The following is a 20,631-nucleotide window of genomic DNA, read 5'->3' as shown; positions in this document are numbered from 1 at the left end:
ATAGAATTAACTGATTTACTCATTTACTTAAGAATATTTACTAAGTACCTATTAAACACCAAGCACTATGTTAAATTAAGTGAAGACTCTGACTTTAGCACGTGTGATTTTTGGATTTATGAATTGGATTTCTGTTTTGTATATTGGGGAACTCTGCAATCAAGGAGGAGAACCTGGCCCAGGTGAAGTGGCCCCTGCTCCTCTCAGCCAAGCTGTGTGGAGGCTAATGCCTATAAGACTGACCTGAGGAGAGATGGTTGTGTTTCCCAGAGGTCAGCTGCATTCTCTGAAGTCATCACTGGCAGCCCTGTCCCCACTGAGGCTCCCTTAAGGTCTGGTGGCTTTCCTCGGCTACTGAGTGCTGCCCATCTCTCTGCTGTGTGAACTGCCTGACCTGACTGCTTTCTGTGCCTTTAGATGAATAAAACCAGTTTGATCTATGCCCTTGTCTGTACCACCTCCCTCAAGGGGACTTAAAGAAATCTGTAAAAGAAACCTTTAACTAGCTCATTTTGGCCATCCTGTGTAAGTGAGGGAAGACTCTGTGGAAAGGATGCTTGCTTCTTTGAAAACACCCTGCCAGTGCCAGACATAGCAATGCGGACCAGCCATGGGAGCTTGCAAAGGATCCTTCAGTGGGAGAGGAGGGCTACGCACCGGCTCAGTCTTCCTCCCTGCTGAGTGCTGACTCAGCCTCGCTTCTTTCCTTCTTTCACCTGATCTCCCCTCTTTCCCCCACTCAGACCCTCTGTTCTCATCAAGCAGCCCATTGCCTCTGCCTGGCTCACTTCCCCCTTCTGGGAAGACCCCTGCTTTCTGGCCCATGGGTTAGGGACCAGCCCTTTCTCAAGGCTCACCTTAAGCCTCACCTCCTCTGGGAAGTCCCCCTTGATTGCACAAGATGCCTTTCTCTGATTCCTGTGCCACTTTATGTTTAGACCTTGTCGCGTTCCTTTTGTGTGTGTGAAGATCTTGTTTCCCCTGTTTATTTAGTTGAAAAACCCAAATACTTAAATGAAGGAATGAATGAAGGCTGTAGGCATAGTGTATCCAGCACAGAATCCTGCTTTAGGAGATGCCCAATAGAGAGTTGATGGAGGAGGAGGATGGGAGGAAAAGAGGGCAAGGAGAATGAAAAAAGAGTAAAAAGACTGTGTCCAAGTTCTGCTGCTGTAGGATCTTGGTTTAAGTCACTTCAGCTGCCTGAGCTTCAGGTTACTCATATTGTCAAGTAACCTTGTTGTCAGGGTGGAAGGATGTTGTGAGATTGCCCTCGTTGTCAAGGTGGGAGGATGACAATGTTAATGGCAGCGATGATCATCTACCTCACAGGACTGTTTTGAGGAAGAAATGGGATAATATACAAGACTAGTGTTCTTTGGTACAAGATATCACAATCCAGATTGCTTTGAGCTTGTGGCCCTTTATCTGGAGAATCTGAGATTTTTATTACCAGGGGCCTTGGAGAGGTGGGATGAATGAGTCAACAGTAGAAAAAGAGACTGTAAAAAGGACAGCATTTGTGACCGTAATTCCACTTGTCCCAGGTCACCACTGTGGGATAGGAATAGGGGGCTGTGAGTGCATGGGATGGGGAAGGAGGTGACATTTTCAATTGGCCAGTAAAGTTCTCTTCATGTTAAGAGGCAGAACTGTACGATGGAGAAATTAGAACAGGAGATTGTGCTGGGATTTAAAAAATATGCTCTCTGAACATGTTTTGCTTTCAAAGCAAACAAACAAGCAAAAACACCTCATAATAAATGAACAGAAGAGGTGTGTTTTCCTTTTGATCTCTTGAAACAGTTTTTGAAAGAGTGATGGAGCTAAACTCTAATGCCAGATAATTCTTAGTATGTGAGTGCTTTTAATAGCTAAACTATGTGCTATTTGAGACCAGTGGAAAAGACTGTATTTTGATAGAGTTGAAGAACTTGTGGAGTGGGTGATTGAATTTTGGTGGACTTAACTGCTCAGTTTATTGTGTGTTTATCTCCCCCCTTAGACCAGTGCTCAAGAAAGGAGGGGAAAGATTCCTTGAGAAGTCAGCTCAGGTTGTAAAACCTGCTGGGAGAGTTTTTGCTCTGGGTTGGGTATTAGGATCTTAATCCTTGTTGACTTTTTCCCCAGCTCTTGGCCTTAGGGCTCCCCCCTCCAGATGCTCCCCTGTAGATGGGTAACCCAGGCAGCCCTACTGGCTCAAGGCTGCTGTGATTCCAATTGTGCTACAATTTGGGAGCATCTGCTGCATTTATGAATACATGCCAAGGAAGACAATTGCCTTTTAAAGATCACTCACTCAGTTCATCAAGAAATAATTGCATGCAAAGAAGACAAATTCCTGCTTCTACTTAATGGAATTAGCAGAGATGGGGTGCATAAATTCCAGGTCGTTGGAGCAGCCCTGCCTGGGATGGTGCTCTAACTGGGGGGCCTTTGGACCATCTCTGTCACAACAGGAAAATTTCCTTGAATTTAAAAGAAACTTTATACTACTAAAGTATACTAAATTTCCTTGAATTTAAAAGAAACTTTATACTACTAAAGTAAACTATATACTACTAAAAGAAATTTTATACTACTAGATTTAGAGGAAAGATGGCAAACTAAATGGCTACTGGGGTCAGGCAGGTAGTTTAAATGAGAGGCATGGATCAGGTGAGAGGCAGTGGTGGGTGGTGGGAACAGCCTGAGAGAATGTAAACTTGGTGATTCCAGACCTTCTGATTCTTCAAGAGAAGCCAGAACATCAGTTTTTCTTTTTTTAATAAATATTATTTTTGTGGCCCAATCTTAGATTTATTAAAAAAAATTGCAAAGATAGTACAGAGAGTTCCCATCTACCCTGCACCCAGTTTCCCCTGTTGTTTTCCATGAGTATTATACTTTGGTTACAGTTAATGAACCAGTATTGATACCATGTTATTTATTCAGACTTCTTTAGTGTTTACCCAATGTCCTATTTCTGTTCCAAGATCCCACCCAGGTCCCACATTACATTTAATTGTCATGTCTCTTTAGGCCCCTCTTGACGGTGACAGTTTCTCAGACTTTCCTTGTTTTGAATGATTTTGACAGTTTTGAGGAGTACTGGTCAGGTAGTTTGTGGAATGTCCCTCTATTGGAGTTTGTCCAATGTTTTTCACATGACCAGACTGGGGTTATGGTTTTGAGAGGAAAACCACAGGAGCCAAGTGCCATTCTAATCAAATCATGGCTAGGATACTTGATATTGACATGACTTAACACTATCGATGTTTCCCTTGGTCACCGGGCTGAGGTAGTGTTTGTCAGGTTTCTCCATATAAAGTTACTTTTTTCCCTCCTTTTCCACAGTGTGCTCTTAGGAAGGAAGTCACCATGCACAGCCCACACTTAAAGAGTAAGGATTTATGTTCCATCTCCTTGTGGGATAAGTATCTACATACATTATTTGGAAATTTGTCTATTCTCTCCGATTTGTTTATTTATTCAATACTTTATTTTTTTTTAATACATACATACATTTATTTATTTATTTATTTATTTATTTATAGCTGCATTGGGTCTTTGTTGCTGCGCGCGGGCTTTCTCTAGTTGCGGCGAGCGGGGGCTACTCTTCGTTGCGATACGTAGGCTTCTCATTGCGGTGGCCTCTCCTTGTTGCGGAGCACGGGCTCTAGGCACGGGGGCTTCAGGAGTTGTGGCTCACGGGCTCTAGAGTGCAGGCTCAGTAGTTGTGGCACATGGGCTTAGTTGCTCCACGGCATGTGGGAACTTCCCAGGCCGGGCATCGAACCCGCGTCCCCTGCATTGGCAGGTGGATTCTTAACGATTGTGCCACCAGGGAAGCCCCTAAAATCATAATTTTTTTATAGACGGGTTTTTAAGTCTTCATGGGAGGGGTCAGCCTGCATTCAGTCTTAGCTTTTAAGGTAAGTTGATCAAGTGTGGGTCCCAAGGGGGGGAGGGCAAGTTCTTGCTAATTAACAATCATCATTTTGGTGAGTTAACATTTTTCTGGAGCAGTAGGAGGAGCAGTGAGGCAATGGATCAAGGGCTTAGGAAGAGGAGCCTCAGGGACCAGGCCACATAGGGCCACAGGGGACATTCTTAGTCCTTACGTGTCCCTCACACTGCCCAGAACAGTGAGTGGGTCAACCACATAACAGGGCAACAGGGACAACCTGAGGTGGGTATATAAAGAAGATGGACAGGACCTTGGAAACGAATCACTGCATATGGCAGTGGAGCCAGTGTCAAATATGGGGTGACACCAATGACCCAGTCCAGAGTGCCTGGCTTAGTGCTGCTGTCCCTGTGGAGAACTTCCCAAGCAGGAGGGTGTTTCCAGAAGATGTGCACTGGTGAAAATGAAGCTGGAGACCCTGGTGGAGATGCAGATGTCAAGTGTGGGTAGTTCATGGTCAGGACACAGCAAATGGAGGCCCTGCTCGGAGGGGCAGGAGAGAAGCCAGTGGACAGGTGCAGTGTGTAGATGAACCACTCTCATCAAAGGCCTGGCAGTAGTGAGCCCTTGTGGAAGTCCCTCAACCTCTCTGAGCTGGACACCCCTCCTTTCATAAATGGCAATAATAATAACTGAATCACAGCACTGGTTTGGTTGGGTAGATAAATGGAGTCAGTCACAGGAAAGTCATCAATATTGGTTCCCAGAGAAAAGATAATCCTGTCCATCAGCATGGGGCTGGGGTATGAGCAGGGCTCCTGGTGTGGGGATCGGCTGGCAGAAGTGTCAGGATGGACAAGGTGTTCTTTCAGTCCCCAAACCTGGGTGGGGGGCAGGGGAGGAGTGAAGTGACCAGACTCCTGATATCCTGAACCAGGCAACCTGGCATTGAAGCCCAGATCCCTGTCCATTTCTGGGAGATCACAAACAGATGACACATCATCTCTGTGCCTCAGTTTCCGCTCTAGAAAGGGTCCATTAGCTGCACGGGTTCTTCTTACTCTCTTACCACCTGAAACTCCTCCAGCGTCATTGCCAGCCATATTTGCGATATTCATAAGGCCCTTTCTCCAGTGTGAACTCTCTGATGTTTAATCAAGTGGCACCTTTGGGTGAAAGATTTACCACAATCCTTGCACTCAAAAGGCTTTTCTCCAGTGTGGATTTTCCTATGGATGCAGAGGAGCTGTCTTTGCTTAAAGGCTTTCCCGCATTCAGTGCACTCATAAGGCCTTTCTCCAGTGTGAACTCTGTGATGATCATAGAGAGAGGATCGAGTAGTAAAAGATTGCCCACATTTACTGCACTCATAAGGCCTTTCTCCACTGTGAACTCTCTGATGACGAAGAAGGCTAGAGCTACCAGTAAAACATTTCCCACATTCACTGCAGTCATAAGGCCTTTCTCCACTGTGAACTCTCTGATGATCATGAAGGGCTGACCTAGCAGTAAAAGATTTCCCACATTCACTGCACTCATAAGGCCTTTCTCCACTGTGAACTCTGATGATACCAGAGGCTACTCCTAACAACGAAAGATTTCCCACATTCACTGCATTCATAAGGCTTTTCTCCAGTGTGAACTCTCTGATGTGCAAGGAAATTGGATTTGCAGGCAAAAGATTTTCCACACTGGGTGCATCGATAAGGTTTTTCTCTAGTATGACCTCTCTGATGTTCAATTAAGATGCACTTTTGGATGAAAGATTTAGCACATTCCTTGCATTCATAAGGCTTTTCTCCACTGTGGATTCTCCTATGTGCTCTGAGGTACTTCCTTAGGCTAAAGGATTTCCCACAGTCACTGCAGTCATAGAGCCTTCCTCCACAGTTAACTCTCTGATGTCCAAGGAGACCAGATTTGTGGCTAAAATATTTTCCACAATGGCTGCATTCATAAGGCCTTTCTCCAGTGTGAACTGGCTCATGCTGAATAAAGTTACATGTTTGGGTTCAGGCTTTCCCACGTTTGCTGCACTCACAAAACCCTTTACTATTAAGGACTCTCTCATCCTGAACAAGTATTTCTGTGTGGCTGGAGGATTTCTTGCCTTCTTCCCAGCTGTGATGACCTGTTCCACTGTGAAAAACAGCTTCGCACTCCTTACTGTTGTTCAGTTTCTTCCTGGTATTAGTGGCCTGTGGCTGAAGTCCCATGTTGGCCACGAAGTCGTTCCCAACCTCCATGTAGGTAGGTAGATTCCCTATTGTGTGGATTGTGCAGCTCTTCCAAAATGAGGGTCTCCCCATATCATATCATATGGGATTCTCTCTAATATGCGGCTTCTGGTGCTCTTGAAGGTTTGCAGTGAAATAGAATTGTTTCCCACATGCCCCACATGTGTATGCTTTCTGCCCCCTATTTGTTCCTTGCTCCTCAGCCAAGTGCAAAATGTCTCTCAAGACTGGGGTGCACATCTTACAGGGCTGGGTCTTCTCAGGAGACAAACCTGCGCTGGGGGTCCTCATCTGTGACACTCCTTCTGCAGATACGCTCTGTTCAGAAGGTGTCTCTTCATCCTCAACTCCAGGAAAAGAACCTGCGGGAATTCCCTGGCAATCCAGTGGTGAGGACTCGGAGCTTTCACTGCTTTAGCCTGGGTTCAATCCCTGGTCAGGGAACTAGGACACTGCAAGCCTGAATGCTTAGCTGCAACTTTGGGGCTACTGGTGTTAGGGCACTAAGGAGTAGGGATGCACTCTGGCTAGCCATAGTAACCACAGCACATGACCAAGCAGTTGAAGAAGAAAGCAGTATCCATGGTCCAGATGTGAGAATGACACAGCAGCCTCTAGGGAAAAGGAGAAAGGCAGAACCTAGCTCAGAGGATAGGGGTGGGTGTGAGGGCCTTACCCAGCATGCATACAAGTGCAAAGTTCTCCACCATCGACATCAAGGTACAGGTGTATCTGAACCTCATCAAGAAGACACCATTCCTCCCAGGAGAAGTACACGGCCACATCCTCAAAGGTCACACTGCCCTGAGGTGGGTCCGTCAGCACAGGCGCCGCCATCGGATCCTTTGAGTGGAGCGGAGCGGCGACAGTCCAGCAACCGGGTCAGACTCGGCATGGTTACTCCCCACCTATTCAATAATTTATATCTATGTAGACTCCTAGATATTTACTTTATACTTTAGGTTATACTTCAGTAAGACTTTATTTTATTGTTCAAATTGTTCCAGCTTGTCCTATGGGAGCTCTTTCAGTTTGCTCCTATGTTTCTTTGACATACCCCTATTGTTGACTTTTGTTTGTTTTGCACACTTTCTTATTTGCTGGTGCTACAAGATGCCCCAGACTCACCTTGTATATTTCCTGCCTCGGTCCTAGAGTCAACCATTTCTCCCTGGAGCCCTACTTGCTTTTATTGGAGAATGATATTAGAAACCAAGATCTGGGCACCAGATGTGTTCCCTGCTACTGCAGTGTCATTGCTTCTAGGCCCTCTCAGCTGACACAGCAAGAAAATATATGTGTATATATGCATGTCTGTAAATACTTCTATGTGTAACCATCTGTATGTATATTAAGTTAAACATGAGTTCATACCAATATCTCTGACATTAATCCATTACCACATGGCTTACTCTAGCCTATTCCCTTTACTTACCTGAAAACTCTCATTCCAACAGTGAGAAACCTGACTCCCACCATCTGCCATCCATTTACTTAATTATTCCATTCTGTACACACATATAGTGGTATTAGAATTGTTAACCTGTACCTGTGTAGGAAACAACTTTATCAGCTAAAGCACAGTGCTTCTGTACAGCTTCTTTTGCCTTTACTGTTACAGACTCCACTCATTTGCAAAGTGACTTAGGTCAGCACCTTTTCCCTCACCCCCTTCATTGCAGTTGTTTCGTATATTTGTAATATAGTTAAATTGTTTTCTCACATTCTGCATTCCATCCTGGGTTTTTCCCCACTTCCTAAATGATTTTTAAAAATATTTGGACACATTAAGGTTGTATTGTAAAGTTCAGTAGGTTTGACAAATGCATAGCCTCATGTATCCACAATGACAGTATCATACAGACTAGTTTCACTGCCCTAAAAAATTCCATGTGCTTCACCAATTCAATACCCCCATCCCAAGCTCCTGGTGATCATTGATGTTTTCACTCTCTCTATAATTTTGCTTTTTTCCAGAATATCATATAATTGAAGTCATATAGTATGTAGCTTTTTCAGACTGGCTTTTTATTTATCAATATGTATTTAAGATTCCTCCATGTCTTTTTTATGGCTTGACAACTCATTTCTTTTTATTGCTGGGTAATATTCCATTGTAGGGATACGCCAGAGTTTGTTTATCCATTCACATACTGAAGGACATCTTGGTTGCTTTCAGCGTTTGGTGGTTATGAATAAAGCACCATTTGTATGCTGGTTTTTGTGGACATAGTTTTCATATCTGTTAGGTAAAAAACTAGGAGTGGGATGCTGCACCATGTGGTAAAACTATGTTTACTTTGTAAGAAATTGCCAAACTATCTTCCAAAGTGGCTGTACCATTTTGTATTCTCTCCAGGACATAACTTTAAAATTTTTTTTAATTGCAAAAATAAATGTTGGCATCAAATGAAAATTCTTTAGTAGTGAAACAAACAACCTAGCAGACCAAACAAAGCAAATCAGGGAGCTGTATCTTCCCTACAGGTAGGCAGTTAATAACATTTCTAGGTGTTAGATCAACACTGTCCAATAGAACTTTATGTGCTGGTGGAAATGCTCTATATCTTTTGTGTCCAATTCAATAGCAACTTGCCACATTTCCAGTGGCTATTGAGTATTTAAAATGTGGCTTGTATGACTGAGGAACTGAATTTTAAATTTTATTTTATTTTAATTTAAGTAGTCACAGGCAGTTAATGGACATCTTATCGGATGGTACAGTTCTGGGCCACTCTAAGGATCTTGCCTTGTACTTGAGTGAGATGGGATGCCATGAAGGATTTTGCACAGGGCAGAGGAATGATCTGACTTACATTTTTAAGTTATAACCTCAGATTCTGTATTAGGAATAGACAGAAGGAGAGCAAGGGCAGAGGCAGAGAGATCTGTTGGAAGGCTACTGCAATAAACTGGAAGAGATGACAGTGGTTTGGGCCAGGGTGATGGCAGTGGGGGTGGAGAAATGTGGTCAGATTCTGGATGTATTTTGAAGTTAAGGCCTATGCAAGGTAAATATTTCCCAAACACACACTGTATTTTTGATAGAGGTCATGGAATGAAAGTTCTTATTTGTTTGCGGTCTCATTTCTCTTAGATCTGCTTTCATTTTCTTTAAGCCACTGAGCCTTCCTGCTCCGGAGGTACCATGTTAAAATCTCAGTGGGTTTCTTACTGGTTTCCTTTCTCCTATTTTAAAGAGGATGATGAGGTATCTTATCTTCAAGCTGTCACTGTAGGTGTAAGGCCAGAATGAAGGAAGATGCACTTTTGGTTATCTTAATTTAAAAATTATTTTTGATGCATCCACTATGAGCTTGCATAAAAATAATTTCTGCCATGGTCTTGGGTCATATGTGGGTGGGGAGGAGGAAGAGGCCTGGCTGAGTTTCTATCGGGATCATATGTCAGCATTATAGGAATTCTAGAAACCAGCGCTGTCCACTAGAAATATAACGTGAGCCACACATGTAATATAAAATTTTCTGTTAAAATTTTAACATGTTAAAAAGCATAAAAAGAAACAGGTGGAATTAATTTTAAGAATATATTTTATTTAATCCAACAGATCCAAAATATGATTTCAACAGGTAATCAATATAAAAAATTATTAACGAGATGTTTTGCATTCTCTTCTCTCTGTACTAAGTCTTCACAGTCTGGAGTGTATTTTACTCTTACAGCCCATCTCAGTTCGGACTAGCTGCATTGTCAGTGGCTACCAAATTAGATAGCACAGCTGTAAACATCTGCTGTTATATTCAGATTGGGTGGGGGGCATGGTGGGGGAATTAAATTCCTAACTCTCATCATTGACATCACAGATACTATTGGGGAATTAATTAAAGGAATATTGTATGATGTGACTGGTGGGCAGTTTTGTAAAAACAAATGAAAAACTAAAATGTACCCCAAATCTACCACACTCAGACTGGAGTTGTCAGTCCATGATATTTCTAATAGTGTTCTAGAAAACTATACAGAAATAAATTGTTCCTTAAGAAAATCGAGGTATCCCCTTTCCCTCCTTTTGGCCACCAGGAAGGGTTCATTTTGAATAAAGTGCTGGAGAGAGACTTGCCCTAAGAGGAAGCTTTGGTATCTCACCAACCCTGAATTTCAGGCGCTTTGCCTTAACCATGTGTTTTCTGGATCTTTCAGCTAAGGCGGGTGTTTGGAAATTGCCTGCCACCCTTTCCACCAAAGTACTATCTCGCGATGACCGCATCTATGGCTGATGAGAGAAGGGACCAGTTGGAACAGTATTTGCAAAATGGTATGTGTTTGGATTTTTTAAAACAGATTTATCGAGATGTGAAAGTCACCCATTTTATATACATACCCAGTGGTTTTTAGTATATTTACAGGATTGTGCAACCATCACCATAATCTAATCTGAGAACATTTTTACCACCCCAAAAAGAAATTTTATGCCTATTATCAGTCAATCCCTGTTTCTCTCCTCCACCAGCCCCTGTCTTTATACACTAATTTATGCCTTTATAAATTCGCCTGCTCTGGATATTTCATATAAATAGAGTCATAAAATATGTGGTCTTTGTATTTGGTTTAAAAATGCTTTGTTTAGATTCATCACCCCGCAGCCCCTGCCCCTGGGGGCTCTGTGTTGGCTTTGATTGTAGAAGTCAAAGAAATATCTCTGGATTAAGACTGAACAAACAGATAAAATGAACTGCTTATGTGAAAGCTCTCAGGAGATAGCGGAGATGTTTACTGGCAGTGCCAGAGTTGGTTATTCCATCTCTGTCTTCCCCAGGAGCCATGCTAAGGCACCACAGATACTCGGAGGTCTGCTCTGGCCCTGTGAGGCTGGCAGTACAGAGGTCCTGGCCCATTGCTGGTTTCCTGAAAAGTATTGTACAAAACAGGACTGAGCTCTCACAAAGAGAAGGGGGTGGGGAGAAATAGAAACACTGGCATTCAAATATTTAAAGGTTTAAAAAGGGGGAAATGGTATAGACATAAAATGTTTTAAAAATATAACCCGTCCAAAGAGTATAAAATGAAAGGTACATTCCCTTCCACCTAAGATTCCCAAGCCTCTAGAAGAAAACACTATTACAAGTGGCTTGTGTATTTCTCAGAAACCATGCTGTGTATTCTAGTGTGTGGGTACATCCCTGTTGGTTAAACACAAATTGAAACTTACCTTATACACATTTCTGTATCTGAGTTTTTGAAACTTTTTATTCTGAAAGAATTTCTGATTTACAGAAAAGTTGCAAAATTGATGCAAAATTTTCTGTATTCTCTTTACCCAGATTTCCCAAATGTTAACATTTTACATTTGCTTTATCATTCTCTCTCACTTTCCCATGTCTCTGTTTGTATTATGAATGTGTGCATACATATATATTATATATAATTTTTTGAGATGCTTGTTTTGCATATACAAGCCAGTTTACCCTTAAATACATCTATGTGTATTTCCTAAGATTGAGGACAACTCTTCTGTAACTACTGTATAGTTATCAAAATCAGGCAATTAGCATTGATATAATAATGCTGTCTAATATAGAGACCTTATTCAAACTTCACCAACTACCCCACTAATGTCCTTCATAACAAAAGAAAAAAAGCTTTTTCTTCTGTATGCTGATTTTATTCCTTTTAAAATATTACTCTTACAGGTCATTCTAGGTGAGAGATTATAGATTTACCTCATTATTTCTCAGGGCTGCACATGTTTTTTTTAAACGTAGTAAATAGAAATTCTAGAAGTCATCTATTTTCCATTCATCTTTTGTAGTAGAGACTATACTTCTTTTAGACCTGTTAAATAAACCCTTTCAAGCTCAAAATGTAATATCTTTTGAATTTTCATTCCTTCTTGGTTTGTGTTCTCATATCTTCGTGGAATACTCCTTTTAACAGCTGGCCTTTTCACAAATGATCACACTGCTTAAAGGGTCACTTCTCCAGGCCTGGCCTTTATCTGTAGTCAGGATGCTTCGTGATTCCTCTTGGAAGGTAAAGGAAGGAGACAGTGCAGCATAGTGCTGTGACTGTGAACACAGGCTCTATTCAGACCTAGAGTCAAGCCCCAGGTTTGCACCTCACTGGCTGTGTGACCTGGGGCAAGACACTTACCTTCTCTGAGCTTCAGTGTCTTTATCTGTAAAATGGAGATACTATTTACTTCAGGTAGTCTTCTTTTGTTGTGAAGATTAAGTGAGCTAAAATATACCAAGTGCTTTGCATAGTACCTGGTACTTAACAGTTGTACAGTAAATACTAGTTGGATGAACACTTTTTCAATAGCTTTCCCCATCCCCAAGGATCCACGCTAATGATTATAATGATTAGTTTGCATACATGGCACACATATTCCAGAAGATAAGACAAGAGCTTTTTCCCCCTTTAAAAAAGAGGGAATACCTTTTATAAAAAAAGTTTCTCCTGTTACAGAGACACTCTCTCTCTCTTACTTTATTTTGAAAAACATGGCATCGTTTGGAAAGCACTACCTCAAATGACCTCAGTCAGTGCTAGTTTTGAATGCTGGTAGAAGTTATTTGACAAAATCAGTAAAACAGCAACAAAAAGAAAGACATTTAATACAGATTTAGAAATTGGATAAGTTTAGCTCAAGTGCAGGGTCCAGGAGAGGACTTGTGGGGAGGAAGATAAGAAGTGAGGAAGCCGCTGAGAAGCACTTCACGTGTGAGTGTGAGGTCCTCAGGGGAGAGTCTTGGCCCATCTGCTCGGGCCACAGCGCTGGGTATTGGTATCTGGAGCCTTAAAGCTAAGGGGGAAATTGCTCTTATAAGTATAGAAGAATGAAATTTTAAATATCTGACAGCCTTATAATTGCTTTTTTTTTTGGTAACCTCTTGAGAGCTCCCATCGTGAAAAGAGGTCCTCTCAATCAGTGTTTCTTGGTTGATTTAAAATTTTCAAATTACCAAGCATCTTGCTAAAGTGGGAGTCTAGGTCCAAGTTTTTAGGTCTTATTGCTACCTCGTATTAACCTCATCATCCTTCTAGTAGGGGCAGCTAGATGGATATTGGGCCATGGGTGTGCATGAATAAAGTAGGATTCCTGGAAACAGTCAGCCGGATTGGTGTGATGGGTTCATGCTGCCTGCGAGGCTGCCTGGAGGAGGCGGGCTTTGTAGATTTTCTTGAATTTGAGAAGTCACAGGCTCCATCGCCTTCAAGGAGGCAGCGGTGCACTGGCAAGGCCTGGAGGGCTTCCCGGAGGACAGAGCAGTTTAACAGAGCAGTCAACCCAGCCCTGTGGTAACCTGGCTCGCTGTCCCTGTTTTTCAGTAACCATGGACCCAAACATGTTGAGAAGTGATGTCTTCGTTGATTTTTTGAAACTGGTGCAGCTGGTAAGCTTGCTTTTCTTGACTAAGGTCATTATTTCACTGCAGAATATTTCTCCATGTGTGCTTTCCTGGTCATCAGCCCTCCAGAGCCTGGATTCAGATAAAATACATTCGTTTGGAGTAATAGGAAAATGGTTCCTATTTTGTTGTTTTGGAAGTTTAGATTCTAGATGGAAAATTAAGTGTGTCACTTGACCTTTTGCCCATTTTATTTAAGCAGATACCTTTTTTCCTGTAGCTGAAGCATTGTGCATCTCAAAACTGGCCATGGAGAAGAGAACCTTTTACCATTAAGGGCCCCCATGACAATTGTGGGACCCTACTTTTGTAGCTGGGACTTCCAAGTGTGCCACAGTGAAGACCTCAGGACAGCAGTAATAGCCATGCCAGCTATTACTTGTATATTCTCTGCTCCTAACTTTATCGTAAACGGATCATGGAGAAAATTCAGTCTCAACAGAATGACAGACAGCAACTCCCTTTCCTTTGTTGGTTTAAAGAACAACTGGCCCCTTGTCCCCTAGAGGCTGGAACTTGGCCAAGTACATTTGTTTAGCACAGCACCCATTCAGGTGGTACACATGGGAACATTTTTATGCCTGCATGTACTTTCTTTTTTTTTAATATGTAGATTTAATTAATTAATTAATTAATTATTGGCTGCGTTGGGTCTTCGTTGCTGCGCGCGGGCTTTCTCTAGTTGCGGCGAGCGGGGGCTACTCTTCACTGTGGTGCACGGGCTTCTCACTGCGGTGGCTTCTCTTGTTGCGGAGCACGGGCTCTAGGCGTGCGGGCTCAGTAGTTGTGGCACGCGGGCTTCAGTAGTTGTGGCTCACGGGCTCTAGAGCGCAGGCTCAGTAGTTGCGGCGCACGGGCTTAGTTGCTCCACGGCATGTGGGATCTCTCCGGACCAGGGCTCGAACCCGTGTCCCCTGCATTGGCAGGCGGATTCTTAACCACTGCGCCACCGGGGAAGCCCTGCATGTACATTCTTGACTGAATGGAAGAGCTTCAAAAGGATTGAAATTGCACAATGACGTGATATTATTGAACTGGCTCCTTAGGTCAGGGAGGAATGATACCTTGATCAGACGTGTAAAAACTGGGAGCAAATTTGCATTTACTCAGTTGTTCAAGTGTGTTGACAAACTTACTGGTCCAGCCAACTGAGAAATGCCCCTAGAGCCTCCCCTCACATTGTATAATTGCTCGTACTTTCACATACACTTAATGGTATGTGTATATATATATATGTATATGTATATACTTTTTTTTTCTTTGAAAAGGTTGTTTTTGAGATGCTGCTGGTGGTAACATTCCAACAGCACAAAAGGGTCTATGATGAAAGTAACCTCGCTCCTACCGCAGATCTCTAGCGCCCCCCCTCAGAGACAACTGTTGTTTACAGTTTAATGTATGTCCCTTCTACACATTTCCATGCACATGCAAGCATTCGTATGTATGCATATCCTTTTTTGCTTTACAGATAAGCACACACTCTACCCACTTTCTGAACCTTGTTTTTCAAAGTTTACATCTTGCAAATCATTCTATGTGAATGCATGGAGGTACCGTCAGCCGTGGTTCTGTCATCTTTGTGTGCATTATGGTTTTTGCTTTCAATGCTTTCTAAAAATCATTCAGAGGGTGGCAGTGTTTTGGAGCTTTGTTTTGAGCGTCTTTTTTTCCTGATAATTTAAAGGAGTTTTGTGTTTTTTTTTTTAATGTGTTTTTCTTTCCTCCTTTCTTTCTTTCTTTCTTTTTTATTGGGGTATAGTTGTTTTACAATGTTCTGTTAGTTTCTACTGTACAGCGAATTGAAGTAGAGTTCCCTGTGCTATACAGCGGGTCCTCATTAGTTATCTATTTTATACATATTAGCGTATATATGTCAATCCCAATCTCCCAATCCATCCCACCCCACCTTTCCCCACTTGGTGTCCATACATTTGTTCTCTACATCTGTTTTATTTGATTTTAGTGCTCTCAGTATTTTTTTATCTGTATAACTCTGCACAGAAACCTTTTGCCCCGCTGTATTTTGCAGCGTCTCTTCCTGCTTCTTCTGATGAGATTTTCACTTTTGCAATGGCTTTATTTTTCGCTTCTGTTGCTTCCGTGAACTTGGCCAGCTTCCCTTCACATCTATTCGCTTACCTCTTTTTTGAGACCTTGATCTGTTCTTTGAGGTCTGAGTTCAGAGAAGCCTTATTTTGATTAACACAGCCACTGTTTTCATCTCCTTGGTGGCATCAGTTTTGGGGGGGTATATCTTTCACCCTTAGTTGGTCACGTTTCTTTCCTCCTTTCTTGCGGGATTTTTGCCTCTGGTTCTTCCCAGGTGATCCGTCAACTTTGAAAGGGGTGCATTCAGTGAGCCAGCTGATGGCTGACCCATGGTGTTGGGAGTTGCTGGAGCTGAGCTGGTGGAACCTGTCTGCCGTACTTCTGGATCTTGCCTCTCCGTTTCTGAGGACTTTCTCACTAACACTTTGCCCCAGGCCAGAGCGTCATGTCTGCAGTGAAACCCAAACCACAGTTTCTCTTATCAAGATCACATCTTCAACCATCCTGCTGACTAATCAGCCTCAGAACTGGCTTAGTGGTTAGGAGTGCAGGCTCAAAGTGAAATGGCCAAGGTTCAAATTTTGGCTGCCCTACTTTGGATTTGTGTTTACCTAGTCTCTTTGTATCTCAGTCTCCCCATCTCTAAAATGGGGAGAATGGCTCCTCTCTTAGTGTTGTTGGGAGGATTAAGTGAGCCAGTGCTCTTAAGGCACTTAAATGTAATCTGGCCAATGTTATAACACCTACGAGGTCCTCCTGCTATTACCAACGCCAGTCCTTTTTCCTCTTCCCAGCCTGCCGAGAGATTGCTTCCGGCAAAGATGGCGCCTGCACATCTCTCCCCAGACACTAGGTGGTGTCAAACGGGCCCAGAGTTGTGCTCCCAGACCTGCCTAGTGCCTCCTGATGAACTGCTTTAACACAGCTTCTATGTGGCTTGAGTCCTGCCTGCTGCATCTTTGTACCTCTGCTTCCTTCCTCCCTGACCAGACCCAATTTTCACCAGAGACAGCCCCTCTGAAAACCCAGTTGTCCAGGCTTGGGACCATTTTCAACTTCTTCAAAGATGGTGAGGTGTGGGTCTGCCAGACCATTAAAGGAGCCCAGGGAGCAGGGATTGGGAAGTTTCCCCACCTCAGTATTATACAGACCCCACCTAAATATTTTCACTGCCTTTGATAAGTGCCTGGCCTGCAGTTTCCCAGTGGTTATTGCCAAATAATCACACGCTCACGGGCGTGGCTCTCCAGGGCACAGCAAGTACAAGCACATCTTCCTGTCTCTGGGCAAGGACACGCCGTGTGAGAAACGTGAATACATGTGACTGCGTAGGAGCCTTCCGAGGAGCCTCTATCAAGGATGGCCAAAGGCAAGCTGCAGTCATCAGAGGGGGTTGCCTCTACAGGGCATTCAGTCTGGGCCAGACCCAGTGCTTTCTGTGTGGTATCTCATTTATCCCTCACAACTTGTTGAGGACGGTGCTGTTAGTAGCTCTTTTTCAGGTTAAGTAATTTGTCCAAGGACCCACATCTTCATAAGTGGAAGCCCAGCGAGCCTGGATCCACTGATGCCATGAGATATTTCTAGAGTGGTGGCAGCCCCCCAGCCCCGCCCCCCGCCAAGTACCCCTTGTTGTGTGTGTCTAGCCTCCACCCACCCCCCCGCGCCCCGACTTACCATGCTCTGTGTTTTTGCCCTGCAATTGCCTCTGAGATGAAGGGACTTTTGAAAAGGCAAAACCAAAGTCTTTAGACTAAAGACTTTTTATGTTCCTGGTTCTTAATCTAAAGTGTGAACAACATGTTTGAGAAAAAGGAGACTAAGAAGGTATTTGGAATGGCTTTTGTATACTTGGGAAGTTAGGGGCAATTTATGTATCTGGGAAGTGTTGCCCACCATAGCTCTGGGCACTCTAGGAAATGACTGTTTCCCCATTTCCTCTTAAGAATGTTTTCCGTGTCCCTTGGAGTGAAATGATTAGGGACGATTATTAAGTGTGATGGAAATTTAGAGGTTGGCGAGTCCAAATATGGATTTTCTTGGATAATAAAACTCAGGGTAAGCACTGTGGCTACCAGACATTCTTCTGCCTCAGAGCAGGATATCAATAAAGCATACTGATGGAGCTTCTTTGATAGATTAAACAATTTCTCAGGGTGTTACATTCGATTTGAAAAGAATTAGCACATGTTTCAAAATGTGTTAAGGCAGCCCATGGTATTGGAGGATTTCGAGGTTTCTTAAAGATAAATGCATTCCATTTACTACTGTGAATTGTGTGTTTTAATTCCTGATCTGCCCTAGATCAAGATGAGTTAAGTTTTGTTTTTCTACAATCCGAACCCACCACTTTGGTTTCTTTCCTCTAATTGCGTTTTTGTATGGCTTTTACATTTTATAAATTATATATGTAAAGTAAAATTCAAATATCACAAATAGAGCCAAATTCCTCCTTGATCACCACTCCAAATGTTTTATCTGTTGTTCACTTGCTTTTATCTCATAATACAAAGGTTTTTCAATGGTTTATTTCTCCTCTTTACCATATTGTTCTAAAAATGTTTATTTTTTTAATCAAAGCAAAATGTGCTGATAGTTTTAAAAGTAAAATAGTGCTAAAAAGGATTTAAAAGTAAAATAGTGCTAGAAAGGATTATACTATAACCATCTCCTGCTTTCCAGAGGCAATGGCTTTCAAATCTTTTAGCTTTTTCTTTAGATATTTAAATATCTAGAGGTTAATGATATACATCTCTTTCCCCTGTTCTTCAATTTGAAGACATTATCCACTGACTGCCTGTTATGGGGGACAAGGATTCAGCTTTCTTGTATCACCTTCTTTCATTCCCCTCTTCTCCCCAATTTTGTTATATTACAATTAAAAAAAATTAAATCCTTAGTCAATATTTTGATCATTATAATACATAAATATTTCTTACTACTGAACAAATAATGTTTATGATTACCTTTACTTTCTTGAACAACTTTTGTGGGTTTTTTTGGGGGGAGTTAAAAATGGCATCATTTAAAAGAAAAAAAAATGCTTAGTTGTTTTTAAACATATGACTCTATCCATACCCCTAGCAGTGCTGAAAGCAGAACTTCTCCCACGGTCAAACCAGTCAGATCCTTTTCTTGGAGGTGATCCACCCAGAGTCTCTGTCTTTCTGATGTTTGAGAGAGATTTGAGTCAATCTGCCTGCTGGTGGGGAGTAGCCAGTAGAGAAGGAGATGGGATTGGCCTTGATAATCAATGGGACCCAGTCCTTGAGGAAGGAGGGTTGAACACGAACTGGGATTGGGTGGAGGAAGGATTCCTCTTGAACTGAATGTGAGACAGAGAGAAAGACTGGGTGAGGCTACAGGCAGGTCTGAGGTTTGTGAGTTGAAGTAGACTGAGTCCCGTCTTGATGTTTCCTCTGTGACTTATAAGAGATGAGGTCTCCTGGTGGGGATGAGGGAGGAGGTAAATATGGTTGGAGTCTTGGGGAAAGTGGGGAAGCTTGAAGCAGAGGGAGAGTCAGAACTCCGCTAGCTGAGGCAACCAAGAGGACAAGCTGGAGAGGCGGGCAGTTGAGTGCCGGTTGCCAACCAACGCGTCTCCTTTTAACCAATGGCAAAGAGTTGGGTGGCGCTTAAACTTCGTACCTCCTTTGATGTGGAGGTTACCCCCGGAGAGGAGGTTGCCCAACTGAAACCAGCGTCGCTGTGTCAAACAGAACACTGGAGACTTTAATCTTAACATTCTCTTCTCAAATCGAGGTCACGTAAATATGGAATGGTGGGATAAAGACGGAGGTTATGTGCATAAATAATCAACTTTAAATGTGCCATTTTAGATGCCACTATCATAGTTCCTTTGATCCTCTCACTTGGATTATTTTGAGAAATATGGCACCAAGATTATTCAAATATCTGTTTGCACAGGGCACCCTTCAAAATAAATGTACTGCCTAATCCCTGCTCTGAAGGAGTTTATCATCTAAGCAGCCATCTGACCCAGCTTTAAACAAATTACGTATAAAAAACCCAAGAGCACAGGGCTTCCCTGGTGGTGCAGTAGTTAAGAATCCACCTGCCAATGCAGGGGACACGGGTTCGATCCCTGGTCCGGGAAGATCCCACATGCCCGTGCACCACAACTACTGAGCTTGCGCTCTAGAGCCCACAAGCCACACCTACTGAAGCCCGCGTGCTGCAACTACTGAAGCCCACGCGCCTAGAGCCTGTGCTCCACAACAAGAGAAGCCACCGCAATGAGAAGCCCGCACGCAGTAGCAAAAACCCGACACAGCCCAAGATAAATAAATAAATAAATTTATTTATTTATTAAAAAAAAAATAGAGCATGCAAGAAATGAATACTTAGCATAGGTAAGGTGGAGTTCAACTATTTCCATATTAGTCAGGCCTTTTTCAATCACAAGGGACAACCATAAAAGGGAAATGTATTCATTTAACTGAAAAGCTGGGGAAGCTTGGCTGGCACACTCTTTCCACTCCCTACCCCGAGCTCTGCTTTCCTCTGTGTTGATTTCATTCTCACAGAGTGTCTTCATGCCATGGCCTCTGCTTCAGGATTGGCAGCCCCACCTGAAGGAGAGCACCCTCCTTTCCCTCTCTCGGATGGGGTCAGAGCTCCACTGGCTGAGGCAACCTGTAGGGTGATTGCTAGAGAGAAGGAGGAAGGAGAGTGAAGGGCAGCTGCCAACTGACTTGCCTCATCCTGACCAATGGCAAAGGGTTGGGTCTCCGAGACAGAATAAGAAATAGATATTTAGACTCTGAAGTTTTTCAGAGTTTTTGGTGAGGAAGATCACAAAGGTAAAGTGCCATTCCCATCACATCATATCAAGGGTATGTACTCTCAAGATGACTTATCACTGGTGATGTTGACATCAATGCTAACATTTTTACGATGCTGATTATCTTCATGTCCATTTGTAAACTGAGTCAGAGGAAACTAAAATATAAGATCCTAAATATGTTAAATATTAACTTCTCATTTTATGTGCACTTGAGAAAAGAAATAAATTATGGAACACTTAAAAAAAAAAAAAAGAAATAGATATTTGGTCTCTGAA

General features: G+C 42.8%; 1 protein-coding gene across 1 annotated transcript in view; it reads left to right on the top strand.

Annotated features, from left to right (window-relative positions):
- Positions 1-20,631, top strand: part of SNX31 (sorting nexin 31) — a 66,273-nt gene that overhangs the window by 3,618 nt on the left and 42,024 nt on the right. The window contains exons 3-4 of the mRNA XM_061171992.1: positions 10,288-10,402; positions 13,420-13,484. Coding sequence (XP_061027975.1) covers positions 10,288-10,402; positions 13,420-13,484 — 180 coding nt within the window. The remainder of the gene's footprint in view (positions 1-10,287; positions 10,403-13,419; positions 13,485-20,631) is intronic.

The sequence above is a fragment of the Eubalaena glacialis genome, chromosome 17 (genome assembly GCF_028564815.1).
Source record: "Eubalaena glacialis isolate mEubGla1 chromosome 17, mEubGla1.1.hap2.+ XY, whole genome shotgun sequence".
NCBI lineage: Eukaryota > Metazoa > Chordata > Mammalia > Artiodactyla > Balaenidae > Eubalaena > Eubalaena glacialis.
Note: the sequence above shows the minus strand (reverse complement) of the source record. Positions and strands in the feature narration are given on the sequence as shown.